Source organism: Eublepharis macularius, chromosome 3, assembly GCF_028583425.1.
Source record: "Eublepharis macularius isolate TG4126 chromosome 3, MPM_Emac_v1.0, whole genome shotgun sequence".
Lineage (NCBI taxonomy): Eukaryota > Metazoa > Chordata > Lepidosauria > Squamata > Eublepharidae > Eublepharis > Eublepharis macularius.
Genome location: NC_072792.1, coordinates 4858742 through 4874768, shown reverse-complemented (window position 1 = coordinate 4874768; position 16027 = coordinate 4858742). Strand labels below are relative to the sequence as shown.

Sequence of the window (16027 nt, the reverse complement as noted above, 5' to 3'; positions counted from 1 at the left end):
CCAAACCAAGCCCGAGGTAGGATAAAAATGTAATCTTTACATATGTAAGGATCAAACAGCCTTTAAGTTAAGCTACTTAAAAATTAACCTGAGTTCCTAAAAATACGGAAACTGCTGCTCTTTGATCCATTCTTTCATCATTGAGTTTCCTTGTTTTGAAAGGAAATGTTCAGGTCACTCACTAGTCATGCAGTGTCTCTCTCAATAATTGATCTTGCTAGTGTTTTGCCAACTCTCATCCCCCTCTCACTCTGTTTCCCCCGTTCACCTCGGAACCTCTCTCCCTCCCAGTCTTATTACCACCCATACCATAAATATCCCACCTGACAGACTGTCGCTTGTTCACAAAAACACCCTACCCCCACTCATTCCTCTCACAAATACTGTGTTTCTTTCTTATCAGGGGCTGCTTTCTGGTGTGGGGAGAAAACCTGACCCCCCTCCCCCCCTTGAGGCAAAAGGGTTATCACGGGAGTGGGGGGAGATGACTGAACCTTCTGTCCAGGCTCCCCTGCTGCCTCCGTTTCCTCCTCCATGGCATACCTGGGGGCCAAAGAGTGTTCTCTCTGAAATGCAGTGGGGCTTGAGTTAGACTGAACATAGGAGAAGAAGAGGGGTGATTTTAGGGAAATAGTTAAGGAGTGGGTGAACAAACTCATCCCCCCCCCCACACACACACATATATATGCTATGAAGGCCCTTGGGGCAGGGTGGAAGGGTGGCGGGAGGAGGAGAGTGGCTTCCCCTCACCTTCAGACTTTTATCTGAAAGCAGTGTCCAGTAATCCAGTGATACAAAAAGCAATCCATATTAATGACAACTCACCTCTTATCCTGGTGCACCTCCAGAGAGTGCACTGCAGTGGGAAGCCCAGGACAGGATCAAACGCAGAGCAGGAGGCAATGCCAGCCCCCCTTTCACCCGGCTGGGATCGGGCGCAGAGCAGGTGGCAATGCCTGCCCGCCCCGCCCCCCTTAAAGAGCCCATCGTATTTTTCCCCACAATGGGCTTTGTTGCTAGTCTGAGGATGTTTTAAATGTTCGTTGTTGTTGGGTTGTTTCATGAGAGCCAGGAACATTCAAACCCCGCTTCCAATAGTTTGATCTTTCTCCTGGACTTTACTTCAGAAAGTTTTTGTGGGAAGTTTGGGTGTGAATATTTTGTTTGTTACTTCTGTGGCCCCTCATGCCATAGTACCTCGAAGGATGAAAGGGAAAACCCCTTTCTGACAGCACTTTATCACCCCAACTGGTCTTTTCTGATATGTAGCCTTACCTCTGCTCAGAGTCTTCTTCCTAAAATAACAGACGCTGCTGTCTTTGATCAGCGCAGCAGTAAGGGCCATTTTGGTTTTTTAAGGAAACATTCCAGACAGAATCTTTGCATTCATGAGGGCACCTGTGCTCATATCTTACCCCTACTGGAATAGAAAATTAAGACAAAAATGTTGATACCTCAGAACTTGAATAACAGCAGCAGATTGTCATAGAGCAATTTTAGAATTTTCTAAATAATTAAAGCCTGAAATGAAATAGATTTGAATTGTGTTGTCTGTGGCGAAAAATACTGTCACAGATGTTAATAGTTTCCAGTAAGGAAGAAAATCAACGCTGTAACTGCTTTTTTACAATGCAGTTGTTTACAATTTGGCTAGATTAAAGTTCTGCCCAGGTAGATTCTCTGAGCCAGCTCTCAGACAGATGGGATAAAACACTGGCATTCCATGAGGAATAGAATTTTCCAACATTATAAAGCTAGAGCCCTGACCTGGATTGCCCAGGCAAGCCCAATCTTGGTTAATAATTGGGTGGAAGACCCCAAAGAAGACACCAGTTGCTAGGCAGGCAATGACAAACCAGCTCTGTTAGTCTCTTCCCTTGAAAACCTGAGCGAGGTTGCCAAAGTGAGCTATGACTTGATGGCTCTACCACCACCACCACAAAGACTGTTTAAACAATGTGGTTTAATTTCTAATATTGAAACTTGAACCCACCCCTATACCTCTTCCCAGCAAAAGTGCCGTGGAAGTTTCACTCCATAGCCTGGCGAAAGACGAGGATCAAAGTGTTGATGTCCCAGCCTCAGCTCTGTCTTTTACAGTGCTATGGGCAGGGTGCCTCTTGTGCCTTTTGTTGAGGTACGGAGGAGGGAAAGGCACAAATTCTTTGACTCCCCTGCCCTGCGCCTCCCAGCAAGGGCACAGTGGAGACTCTTCCCATCAGCACTACATGGAAGCCTCCTGGCCAGATCTTGGCGCTTGCAAGGCTGTGGGGCAGTTTTCTGAGAATAATGCTATGGAGAGGTGGGGGGAGAGCAAGAAGGAGATGTCGAACTCCTTACCTGCCTTTAGCCTCAGCCACAGCCATGTAGACAAGTTGCTCCTCTCTGCTACAGTGCTTGGAATAGAGATTTTGGACACCTGCTGTCAGGCCTTGAAACTAAGGGATGTTTCCCTATGTCAGTGCTATGGGGGAGGAGATGTGTAAGCAGCCTGTCGCTAAGCAGCCCTCTCCACCCCCTCCCCCTATGAATGACTGTAAAGAATGGCCCATGCACAACATCATCTTGTAGCCCCCTAGTTGTGATTGTGTAGCTGTAAATATTTCATCGGGAATTGTGGGGTCAATTAGCTATGGCCTTTAGCAGTATTGGAAGTAGAGTGAGCCATGGAAGGGTCTGCACATTAAAAACTAGTTATCCGTCTATCAAAAGCTGATGCGCTTTTAGAGGCCTCTGTGAAGACTTGACCATCCATACTGTTAAGTGTGATTTAGCACATATACTCAGATACTTTGCAGTAGGTTCAATTCTTGCTAATTAGCAAAAGTGGTAGTTTCAGCCATCACTTAAAATGGTTCAGATATCAGTAACCCTGATTAAATCCCATTTTAATGACTATCATTCTGAAGTGGGGAACTTTTGGGGGAAATCTCACTGGTTCTGTCTGTAAATGTCCTTGGATAACAGTACGGTTATTTATACTCTGTGCTAATAAATAAATAAAATTCTTACAGTTAAATTTTGTTTCAAGAAAAATGGAATTCTGCAACCTGATCGGTGGTGGCGAGTGACCTCAAGTCACAACTTGCTTATGATGACTCCCACCCCCGCCCCCGCCCCGGGTGAGATTTTCATGCCAGGAGGCTATCAGAGGTGGGTTGCCATTGCCTGCCTCTGCAACCCTGGTCTTCTTGCTTAGCTTCTGAGATCTGACGAGCTCAGGCTTACCTGGGCTATCCAGGGCAGGGTGCAACCTGATTAAATTATGAAAAATTGCAGAAATATTTCTTGGTGTTCTATGAAGTTCTATGAACACTTCTCACAAGTATTTCTCTTAATTGTGCCTACTTTGTAATTATAAATACCTCCCCCCACCAAAAAAAGGTTCAAAGTTAATCTGTTCTTACTTGGGACCATTGAGGCTGGATTTTAGGGCAAAAGGACAGAACCCAACCATAGGCCCCCACCTCACCGCTGCAGCTAGAGATGGGCAAGTTCTGCTTAGATCACTCCACTGTTCTTCCACTTCCTTCCCTAGCATATTCTAGGAATTGTAGGTCTCCAAACACCTTACATTAGTGATTAGAGAGGGTGGGACCCAAAAGTCCAGAGCCTAAAATTTCTAAATTGCAGCACTGATTCTTTTCAGTGCCTTTCTGGTTTTAGTAGTTACAGTCAGGGAACCCTCAGGGAGTAGCGGGGGACATCTGATGTTCCCCTCCCGCAGCATGTCCTCTTCCCCTTCCCTACCCCCACAGCCTCTCCTCCCTTCCCTGCTTCCTTCTCTCCTTCCCACCCACCTTTCTCTGTTTTCATTTTTCCCCCTTTCACCCCAGTCAGCCTCTTCCTATGGCCCAGTTGCATGATGAGGAACCTGGGGAGTACTTCACTTTCCCCTGTATCCCCTTCCCCACACAATTTCCTCTTTTTCTCCCCCTGGCAGCCTCCATATGCTCACCTTTCCCTATGCCCTTCTCTCTTCCAAACCCACTAAACATTTATCTGCCCATCTTCATCTATATTTATTAATTTACATAATTTATATACTGCTTTTCTCCACAATGGGGACCCAAAGCAGCTTACCTCACTCTCCTTGCCTCCATATTAGCCTCACAACAACTCAGAGAGGTACGTTAGGCTGAGAGTGCGCGACTGGGTCAAAATCACTCAGTAAGTGGTGATTCGAACCTGGGTCTCCCGCATCCTACTCTGGAAGTCTATCCCCTACACTACACTGGCTTCAGGGTGGGCTGCTGTTGAGCAGTAGCAAGCAGCCAGGCCTGGGTGAGTCATGTAAGTCGTGTGGTATCACGTCATGTGGTGGTTGCTTCTGGGCCTGGTCCCAATGACTCCCCTCTCAAAGGGCCAAACAGCCCTGGAGAGGGCCCTGCCCCCTCCACCTGCCTTTTCCTGACAGAAACCGAGCCTGGAATACTAATCTAACTGTTAGTTGGTTGCCTAGCCATAACCACTGAGGGCATCTGGTTAAAGTTACAGGAGCTCCTTTAATCATTTTGGGTTTTATTTTTTTACTCCTGATATTTTTTTTAGATTTCAGATTTTTCTGCAAACCTGGGGCATTTTTCAAGTATGTAGGAAGATCTGTCTTGTCCATTCATAGCTAGGGGTGTGCATCCGAAAAAGATTCGGGTTTCCTGCTTCGGGTTTACCCAAAGCGAGAAAAAGCTTTGGAAAAACCCGCTTCGGATTTGGGTTTCTAAGTTGCTTTGGTATGCTCGGTAAAGATTCGGAGCATACTGAAGAGACGGGGGAGGGGTTTAAGGGGGGCCCACCCCAACCTTAAACTCCCACCCCCACCCTTTAACCCCATCCCCCACCCCACTTACCTGAGCAGGTGGAAGGCTGGAGGCAATACTGCGCTGGCCAGTTGGCCAGTGGAGAAGGCCTTCCCTGCTGCCGCCATGCAGCCGTGGCTGGCCGGCAGAGAGGGCCTTCCCTGCCACCGTCCCTGTGCAGCCGTGGCCGGCCAGCTGGCCAGCAGAGAGGGCCGCCGCCACCGGAGGCCAGTGGAGAGGCAGGAGGGCTGTCTCCTCCAGCACGGTGCCAGGTAACTGGGGGAGGGGGGGTAATGGTGGGGAATGGGTAAGTTTAAAGGGCCTTCCTCAGTGAGAAAGGTGGACAATAAATGACATAAAATAATTAAATAAGATGTGAAAATGAGGCCAATCAGTAAAGCACATTAAGTCATTGCAGTATAACCAAATAAACTTTTGTTTTAGGTGAAAAATTTAGAGAGCTAATGGATAAGTGGCTGAGAGTTAACTTCAGTAAAGGCTGCCCACCCTTGTTTACTACTTTGAAATCTTTATATTACAATACCGAAAAGGTAAATCTCATTCTTTAATTTTCATATAGTCTATGTATATATTGTGTGTATCTTACAGATAATTTACAAATCTGTTACTTTTCTGTCCTGCATGATGATTGTTTTCCACCTGTGTCAGGAATGTTTCAGTCTTTTCTAATTGTTCAGGTCACTATTAGCGGAGCTAAATTTTTCTCAGTGGCCTGCAGAAATTTAATGTATGGATTTTAAATTTTATCTATTAATGGTTGGACCAATTCTATTTTCCTATTACTTCATTATATAATTATTGTTTCTGATTTGTACTGGTCGATGGGCAAATAAAGAAATTGATTGATTACCTCCAAATGCTGCAAAATTTCTTTTTCCAAATGCTGCAAAATCTTTCCTTCTTTCTTTCTTTCTTTCTTTCTTTCTTTCTTTCTTTCTTTCTTTCTTTCTTTCTGATAAATCCAGAGGTGATGCAAATGAAAGAAATAAAAACACTGCTGCGCTGAATGTGCCTCTGGAGGTTACAGCCATTTGGGAGTCAAAGCAGGGCTTTGTGCGCTGTGTTCCTTCGCTGTGTGTGCTGTGGGTTCTTTTGCCTCTAACACTTCAGCTGTTGCAAACTGCCCTAATGGATACTCAGAATATGATTCTTGACCAGGCTGATACAGAACCTACTTGGGGCAAGTTGAAGTTTTGCTTCACACATAGATCTTTACCGCAGTGCTGTCTGGCTTCTTATACTCCCTCCATTTTGAATGGCAAAATCTTACTTTGCTCACCTTGAAGTGCATTAATTTTGCCTAGGCCGCCGGCTCTGTTATTTTTATATTATAAGAAAAGCTAGATTAGATATAGATGAAGGTGGAGGGAAAATTAATGGAAGGAAATATGCAGATAACACTACGTTACTGGCAGAAAATAGTGAAGGCTTGAAATGACTACTGATGAAGGTTAAGAGAGAAAGTGCCAACGCAGGATTACAGCTGAACATCAAGAAGACAAAAGTAATGAGTACCGAGGAATTACACAGCTTTATGGTGGACAATGAAGTAACTAAAATTGTTAAAGGTTTTGTACTAGCTGAGGAGGATATGTGCACCGAACTCTCTTTGATCCATGAAAGCCTTGAGTCACCAGATCAATACCTGCCCAGTGAATCTGTGTATGTGTAGCCTTTGGAGAGTGTAGGACGCAAGCTTCAGAAGGCAGAGTGTCCCTGGAATTTAGAGGGAGGAAGGGGTGGTGGGATGATGCTGTCCACACCCACCATCCAGCACCGTTCCTCCTGGGAGGCAACCTGACTCGCCACAGTTATCCCCAGATGCCTCACCACAGTTATCCCCAGATGCCAAGCCACTGCTGGGAAAGGTGGGCACCCTGACCCTCCAGCAGGGAAAGAGGAGGTGCCGGACCTGGGCCCTGTAGCCGAGTGTGCAATGGGAGAAGGAAAGCGAAAGGAGCCGCCTGAAAGTCTACCACAGCCAGAGCTCCAAAGCATCCCTCAGTGCCCCACGAATGCACCCAAACCATGAGAGGAGCCAGTGGGAAAAGTTTTCTTTCCCTGGTGAGGAAAGAAAAGTCGGCAAGTATTGAAGGGATGGGGAGTAAGCCAGTGCCAGCCCGGTGAGCTAAGTGCACCCCCTTCCATGGAATCCAGCCCAGATTTTGCACTGCAACAGAGAACGGATCCAAGCATGGCAGAAGTTTGGGATGAGGCTGAGTGTCTGCAGAGCATCCTACCGAGGGAAATGCTGCAGAAATATGCTGATGCCCACCCTAATGAGTGGGACAAAAATTTGCAGCAACTCCTCTTTGCATACCGCTAGGCGCCACCGAGCAGTCTGTGCTTCTCCCCCTTTGAGCCGCTTTGAGGGATGCCGTAGACCACTAGCATTGCTCAGGGATCCCTGGGAAAACATGCCTGGGGGGGAACCTACTTCCATTGCATGCTGTGTTGCTAAGTTGGAAAATTCTGTCAGGGAGGCCTTGGCTCTGGCTCTGTCAGCTGCTCAGGGTGAAAAAACGGGAGCGGAATGACCCAAGGGCGGCTAGGGAGTGTCCCTCGAAGGCTGATGACTCTGTCATAGTATTGAAGCCTCTTAAGACTGAGGTTGTGAAGAAGGCGGGCAAGGTCACCTCTTTGATTTCGCCTCCCGATGGTGAAGGTCCCCCTCTCCCCCCCCCAGACTTTAGCATGTCAGCATGCTCAGGCTGTTCGTTGAAAGGCAGCAGCCTGCCCCGCCCTGCAAGTGTGGGCGGGGGGGGGGGGGTGTGCCGCTGTCCAAGGTACCTGCAGTGTTGGTTTTAACCCTATAATTGCCTGACTGTTCCTTGTACTCTGTGTTGCCTGTTTCTTGTATTCTGAAGTGTGCCTCTGTGCTGTGATCTGGAAACCCTTTTCCTTGTTCGTTTTATGCTGTTTTTTTTTTCTATCCCTGTTCTAGAAATGTTTTCCTGCTTTACTCCTTAAGGTTGTTTTGTATTGCCTGCTCCTGTTTTGTGGTAGTGCTGGAGCTCTGGTAGGCAGACCCTTTGATTGCAGGTTCGTCTGCCTCCTTGTCCAGCTTAAAGGGGAGGGAGTAATGAGAAGGACGTGCATTCGCAGGCCTTTTAGAGATCAGGCTGGCCTGTGAGTCACCTTTCAAATCCTGCCTGGGAAAGCATCTCTTCTCAGGGAAGAACCCGGCAGGGCAGCACAGCAGTTGCTCTGACACCCTCTCCTTGGGACGTGTGTGTTTCAACTGACATCCTGTGAGGGATCAACGGATGTTCTTCTAGCCTTTCGGGTGCCGTCATAAAACCAGCTTCTTGGCCTACTTGTGCATATGTGAGAAGGTCCAGCTGGGTCATGGAGGTTGGGAGGGACTGGTTTTAACTCCTTAGGAGGGAGGAAAATTCCCCCCCCCCTTTTGGGTAACCCTTTTGTGGTGTGGTTCATTGGGATGGAGAAAGGAGGCGCTAGAGGTGGCCTTGCCTCTATCCCCTACCCCCAAGTACTGAACACCCATCCTTGCAAGGGGAGTTTCAAGTACTATTCAGTGACTCCCAAGAGATAGTTAGATATTAGACTTTTTCCTTTTTTTTACTGCTCCTTCCTACATATCATTGTGCTCTCTGTCTTTCGTATTCTGCTGCTGGTTAAGTCAACTGTGTCCAAGCTTCACTCATGAGCCTCCTGCTCAGGTATTTGCTAGAACTTTGCATGTGCTCAGAGACTAACCAGGTTTCCAAATGGCTGGTGAAGTGTCTAACCTGTTCCCAGGTTGGGTGGCGGCGGCTACCAAAGGAAGCAAAGGGACTGTGAGTGAATAAGAAGCCCCCTTTCCAGTTATAATAGAGACCACATTACATTCTTCAGATCTAATAAGATGATTGTGATCAGATGTGTGAGCGTATGAAGAGAGTCACACTTTACTTACACCTTCGACCCCCCCCCTCACAGTTTGTGTGCAAGTGCCCACTAAAGTGCTACAAAGAGTCATGCAAGAGCTTATTTCCACCCCCTGAGATTCAGAAGCTAGCTGTTTTCATTAACAGATACTGACTTGCTGTAAGGACTGGGGTACTGGGTGGCAGCGAGGCAGAGCCTAGGATGGGGAACCCGGAGATAAGAGTGGGGCCAGGGGTTGATGCTGTAACAACAGCAAGGAGACCTGGGATCAAATGTCAGAAGAGCAGAAGCCAAGAAGTTCTTAACGGATCGTTATTCCGATTTCATAAGAAATGGTAAGGGTACATAGTCCTTATTGAAATTAGTAAAGTTAGACTCATCTTCAAAGGCTAAAAATCAGAGGTGGACAACTTACCTTCTGCAAGAGATGAGGATATTTTCCTTTTTGCTGTCCTTTGGGTGGTGGTGGTGGGTGCAGGAGACGTCCAGTCCAAGGCCTTGGCTCCTTATTTCACATCAAAGTGTGAAATGGTCCCTATGCACCCACTGGCCCGTGGTCCATGTGCCACCCAGTTTGCTTGCCTGTGCATATCCATTCAGCACTAGCGGAACATAACTCCTGCCCAGGCTTGGGGTGCGATTCCCCCCACCCTTATGTGGCCACTCCTGCCCTCTGGCCCTTGCAAGGCTTTTTTCTCCTGGCCAAACTGAATTCTCTCTCCTCTCTACTTTTGAGGAAACTGCCCCTTTGGGATGTTTAGTAATTTCTTCTGAGAATAAAGCAGGTGTGGATTACTTTGTTTCCCAGATTGTGATGAATTACACAAAATGAGATGTAGGAGACTACAATTAACATATATGATAAGTGGTATACTGAATCTGGATAATATAATGTGATTTAAAAAAAAACAACAGCATTTTGATACAAACTTGGCTAACTATTTTTATAGGTTTCTACAATCCAAGAACTTGTTACTGGGTATGAAGCTTCTTTGAAAACCTGTGACTTGTTTAGTCCATATGGTAGGTTTCAGTGTTCTTTTGCTATTGCCACTGGTATGCGATTTTTAATTAACATTTTAACAAGTCTTCTAGTACCTTGCTCTTTGCTAAAAAGTAAGCATTTTAGTTAACGTCCTTCCGTATGGGTGGGCCTGTCTTCTGAATTGCTCTCTCTGTGTGTTTTAATTACAGACAACGGAGAACGAGAGCCCCCAACAACCCTCCTTTGGGTTCGCTACTTCCTTGCCCAGCACTTTGACAAACTTGGTCAGTTTTCAGTGGCCTTGGATTACATTAATTCCGCTGTTGCAAGTACACCGACGTTAATAGAGCTCTTTTATCTAAAAGCAAAAATTTATAAGGTAATGCAGTGTCTTAAATAGGACGAGTTTAGAATATTTATTCAGTGTATGTGTTTTTTCACAGGAGCTGACTTGATTGTGTTGTTCACAGGGTCATTCACCTCAGTGTTCAAATCCACAGAGGAGAGGACCAAAGGGAAAACAATAAGAAACATTCAAACTTCAGCATAACTCATTAGTTGGAATATGTTGGCTGTAAATTAATATGCATTCATTTTAAGAGTCCAGATAAATTTGGGGATGCATTTCAACTCTAAGATCTCCTTCAGTAGCTTCAGTAATAATGCATCGCAAATCTTCCAAGAACTTCCTTTAGAGCATTAGGTCCGGGGTGGACTGGGATGCCAAAGTGGGCCTGGAAAAGGTTCCCACCTCTCCCGCACCTCTGATATCCAAGAGTGTGTAGTTAACTATTCTTTCATGCCATTTTGATGCTGAAAATTGCTATATCCAGCATGCTTTTATCCCTGGGACAAATTTACAGAGTCTCAATTTACCTACAGGAGAGAGAAGCAAGGGGAAAGAATTAACTAAGCCCTCTTTTCTTGCTCCAAGCCGTTATTCTGACTGCATGGCTATGTTCTGTTAACAGCGTTAGGAAAATAACTATTAAACTACCTCTTAAGTGGATGCTCTCTCTTTCGTTAGCATTGTGACTATTGTCCTTTGTGTTGGTTCTATTCTTTCACTTCATATAATCAGCAGTTCATGTTTCATGCAGTGAAGAATATATTTGATCACATTTTTAAAGTTCCTCATATTTTGAAAAACTACATATTTCTGTCACATATTTTGGCACTTTTTACAATTCTGAGCTTACATAATGTATCAGCCAATCATATTAAAATTCAGTTAAAACTTTTCCATTTCTCATCCACAGCATGTCGGCAATCTCATTGAGGCTGCCAAGTGGATGGATGAAGCACAGTCCTTGGACACAGCAGACAGATTCATCAACTCCAAGTGTGCAAAGTACATGTTGCGAGCAAATATGGTGAAAGAGGCAGAGGAAATGTGCTCCAAGTTCACAAGGGTAGGAAATGGGGGTTTGAATGGAGGTTTGTAATGCATTTATTTTGAAAATCATGTCTGTCCGATTCAGAATTTTGTTATAAAAATTCTGCTTGGGTGTTGATGACAGATTTGATGATCACAGAAATACACTTTGTAAAGAAAATTTCATCTTAAAATGGGGTATCAATGTGATTTAGCCTAAATATTAGTAGCAGGCAAGAACATAATACCTTTAGACTGTATTCTATTTTCTCCGGTGGTTCTAGGAGTGGGGCAGTCCTTACTTTTGGGATATAGCTCCTCCTCTCTGAAGGCAGGGTCAGTCAGCTGATTTTGATCCCGGAGGGGAGGGGCTTGTCCCTGGAATCACCAGTCTTTCTGGGCCTGTCATCCAAGCAGGACGTCTTCAGCAATGCTCTGCAGAGCGCAGCGATCCCGGTGAAGAAGAAACTGCCAGAGATGCGATGGGCATGGTGGCGCACACCTGTAATCCCAGTACTCAGGGAGACTGAGGCCACAGGCAGTGCAGAGCTCTCAGGGGAAAGGAAAGGCCCTACCACCCAACCCCAACCCCATTTCACTCAGAGCGATAGCGAGCATTAGAGCTGGAGGTCCCTAGGTTCTCCGAGGTTACATGGCCACAACCGTAAAACTCCACTAGGGTTCCCCACCTTTGGGTTGGGAGGAAACCCCCCTCAGACGGCCAGAGGGTGCAGTGTTTGAGTCCATGGTAGCCTGTTGTAGAGACTGATATTATCGGGAACTCCCTCAGGCTTGGAAGGAGCAGCCTCTGGCAGCAACAGAGGACCTGCTCCAGCCTCGGCAGCCCTGACTGAACTGCTGTAAGACTGATCCTGCAGGAAATGGGGGCTGCGAAAGGAAGAAGCGAGGAGAAAAGAGTAGCAGAAGTCGCCCTAAATAGAAGGGAGCCCTCCTTTGTTTCTCTTTCAGCTGCGACTTGTGAGGTTCACTTTCACTTTCATTTCTCCTTTTGGTGGGAAAATTTCTGTTGGCAGGAAAGTTAGCAACAGCAGGCCTTAGCTACCTCTCAGGCCTCAAAGAGCATAAGCCTGCGGCCTAAACTTTCCAAACTCCCAGGCCTCGGCCCCTCCTGGGCCTCTCCACAGGCCAGTGAAAGTGGAAATGCCCAGGGGCCTGGATGGCAGAATGTCAGCAAAGGCAGGACTAGCCACCTCCCAGGCCTCTAAAAGCGCAGGCTTGCAGCCTAGACTTTCCAGACTTCCAGGCCTCAGCCCCTTCTAGGCCTCTCAACAGGTCAGGGAAATAGAAAAAGCCCAAGGGCCTGGACCCGTCAGGCAAGAATGCCTGGAAAATTTTCTGCTGGTGTTATGTCAGCAAAGGCAGGCCTAGCCCAGACCTCAGAGGGCGCCAGCCTATGGCCTAGACTTGCCCAACTCCCAGGCCTCGTCCTACTTCCGGGCCTCTCAAGAGACTAGTGAAAGAGAGAAGGTCTGGGATTTGCATCCACCGGGCAAGGAAGCCTGAAGTGAGTTGCTGTGATGTTGTGGTGAAGTGCTGGGACATGAATCATTACCCTGCTGGTTCGAGTCCCTTAATTGCTTGAACTCGGTGGCTGACCTTGGGTAAACCAGTCTCAATTGCCTAGCGATTCTGGGGGAATAATGATAATTCTGACCTTATCACAGCCCCTGACTTAGTCCAGGCATGCCAGGTCTCATCTGATCTCAGTACCTCAGCAGGGTTGGTCTTGGTTAGCAATTGGATGGGAGACCTCCAAAAAAGACCAGTGTTGCAGAGGCAACTATGACTGGATGACATTTTCCACCACTGAGGGGAAAGAAATTACATGCCCCCTATTTACATAGTCGCAGCCGTCGTTACCATCTAACAAACAAACTGGCATGGCCCAGGATGGAAATAAGGAATGCAAAGAGGTCCTGAAGGCGCACCAATAAGTGGCTAGACTCTCAGATGGACAAGAGAGGCATTCCAGTGTGGGGGTCTGACTCCAGATAGGTAAAGGGGTGCCCCCCCCCCCGATTAAAGAGGAGGCAAGGGCCATTAAGAGCACATATCTTGGTTAAGCCTTCAACCTGAGGACCCTGAGCGATCAGTTTTCTCCCTCAGCCAAGAAGAAAGGGGAGCTGTTAAGGGAAAATTCCCTAGCAGGTCTTCCTCACGAGCCGTATCCTAGAAAGCTCCCTAAGGTGATTGAGGATCCTGGAGTCTTCTCCCTTAAGGACTAAGGGGTTGGAGAGAATCCTCCCTAGAATCAGGAATAACCCCGTCAGGGATTCCCTTCCAGTAGTCTCTCATACTTGTAAAAATCTAAGAGGGAAACTGGCAAAACTGACTACTCTTACTCTCCCCCCCTGCTCCAGTCTTATACATTAGTTCTAGGGGCTATTAAGAGGATCAAGCTGCCAGTGGTGGATGATCTGGTAACCAGCCTGCAGTCTAATCCTGTGCTGCCCATTGACAAGGATGGACCACCTAGGATTCCAGCATCAAGAGGTTTGAACTGGCTATGGGCAGAAAATTGGAAGTTTTCCACTACATCCTTCAGAGCATTGTCGAAGGCTTTCACGGCCCTGGGAAACTCTTACAGGATGACTCAGCTCAACCCCACCCCTCCTGAGTAGATACAAATGACCTGCCAACATCTTTTCCACACTGTGACACTGAGAGATCTCTGTCTTTTGGTGCTACACCTCTGAAGATACCAGCCACAGCTGCTGGCGAAACGTCAGGAACTACAATGCCAAGACCACGGCAATACAGCCTGGAAAACCCACAACAACCATCCTTCAGAGCATTGGCAACAGCTCCACTCCTTCATAGAGTCATTTTCTCTTGGGTCTCAGACATGGCTGCAGTGAGCATCAAACTCCTTTAAAGAGCCAAGGGGCAAAACTAAGAAAATAGCCCCGGCAATATGCTATGCTGTGGTCAACAAGAACTGTGATTTTCAGGCAAGCAGGCACAACACGTAGCTTAGGAATTGGAACGTGGACCATTTGCCCCAAAGCCAAAGTGACCGCAGTTCCTTTCAAAGATATCAACCTCTCTGGAGAAACTCTAAATAAAGGAAAGCAGACCAAACATCGAGAGGAGGGTAGTACCTTCTCCCTCAGCAAATCTGGTCAGAATACAAAAGGGCCTAAGAAGGGAACTCATTGTGTCTGCACCAAGGCAGCAGGTGCGATGGTGTTTGGGGGATGCTTACAATGCTTGGCAAACCCTTGGCAGCCAATAATAAGAAACAGGCGGGTGTTGGATACTGTGATCAGTGGAATTCAATTCTGTGCCACCTGGCCCCTTTTCCTCTAGATCCGAAGGAATTTGGTCAAATAAAATAGACGCCTAGGAACAAGAAGGTCGGAATGGAAAGGCTAAAATTTGTCATGACTGCCATTCAGAAGGGAGATTGTCTGGCTTCCATCGATCTCTCATAGACACTTCCAACATTGGGCCCTTTCCTTTGAGCTGAAAACGCCACCTATTGTGTTCATCAGAATCCTAGTGGCACTGATAGCATGGCTAGGCCACGGAGAGTGGCTCCTTTCCCATATCCAAACGACATCTTGACCGGTGCACTTCAGAGATGCCTGTTGCGATACCATGGGGCATTAGATCACAAGAGGTCCAAGATAGTTGAATTGCCAGAGATCCTCAAACAGGAAAACAGCCAGTGGCTGTACCTCATTCAGTCCCACTCAGGGAACCAGAGAGGACAGTGAGGACCATGGACACGTCTTTGGGGATGGGGATCCCACACCCAAGGAAGAATGGCATAGAGCATCTGGCTGAAGGGCAAATGATCAACAGGGTAAACCTTTTGGAACTCAGAGCCATCAGACACGGTATGGTGGAATCTCAGAATCTTCCTACAGGTCACTATATGTTTATACAGAGGACAACTCTGAGGCGAACTGGCTAAGCCGGAGAGTGATGAACCAAGCAGAATGGATGCTATCCAGAGAGATTCCCCAACTGGTCTACTACAGTTTTCAACAAGGCGCAAGAAGAAGAAACCCTCAAACCCTAGGGATAGATGATGTGAGCAGGAAGCTGCCTTCACACGTCCTGTATGTCTTCCACAGTACAGCTATTGCACAGAGCTGTTCAGAAGATCACACAGTAAAGTGCAGAAGTGATGCTAATAGCAACCTTCAGGTCCAGAAAGACACGGTCTCAAAACCTGAAGAATCTTTCAAGCATGGATGTCTGACACCTCCACTGAAGGAGGGCCCATTGATGCAGGGATCAATACGACACCCCTGACCAGCTCTGACAAGCCTCACGGTGTGGAGGTTGAACACAAACAGCTAATAGGGTTGGACTAAACAGAAAGCATGATTGGTACTATGCTAGCCTCCAGGAAGAGTTCCACAGAGTATATTTAAAAATTCCTGCCAAGTTCCCAGAAGAGTGCACGGATAGAGTCATGTAACCTTTGGGGGCCAATTAGGGAGTTAGGGTTGAAGAAAAGTCTTAATACCAACACCCTTAGACAACAGGTGGTGACCATCCCAACAATTAGGGGTTCTAGGAAGGGACATTCCCTTATATATCACCTTCTTGGCAATGGACTCTAAGAGGGGACCTCATTGTCGAATCTTCCAAGGATTCGTTGGTTTTTTCCCACATGAAATTTTAATCTGGTATCGAAAGCATTATTCAAAAGATGCTTTGAGCCTATGACCTCATGTCCCCTAAAGGAACTGACCTCTAAAGCCGTCTTTCAGATGAGAATAAAATCAGCTAGACAAGTGTCGGAATGACAGGCACTAGCAGTAGATTAGATAGAGAGGCATGCCCTTTCCTCCAAGATGGCAGAGCAAGTTATGAACAAAACAACTTCCTTCCAAAGGTGAACTCCATGTTTTCATAGGACAGGAGAGATAGTACTTCCCTCCTTCTAACCTAATCCAAAGCACTGGAAAAGGAAAAAAAAAC

General features: G+C 46.7%; 1 protein-coding gene across 1 annotated transcript in view; it reads left to right on the top strand.

Annotated features, from left to right (window-relative positions):
- The window catches only part of NAA16 (N-alpha-acetyltransferase 16, NatA auxiliary subunit), an 84217-nt gene that overhangs the window by 40923 nt on the left and 27267 nt on the right, over positions 1 to 16027 (top strand). The window contains exons 9-12 of the mRNA XM_054973754.1: positions 5241 to 5347; positions 9659 to 9731; positions 9903 to 10072; positions 10953 to 11105. Coding sequence (XP_054829729.1) covers positions 5241 to 5347; positions 9659 to 9731; positions 9903 to 10072; positions 10953 to 11105 — 503 coding nt within the window. The remainder of the gene's footprint in view (positions 1 to 5240; positions 5348 to 9658; positions 9732 to 9902; positions 10073 to 10952; positions 11106 to 16027) is intronic.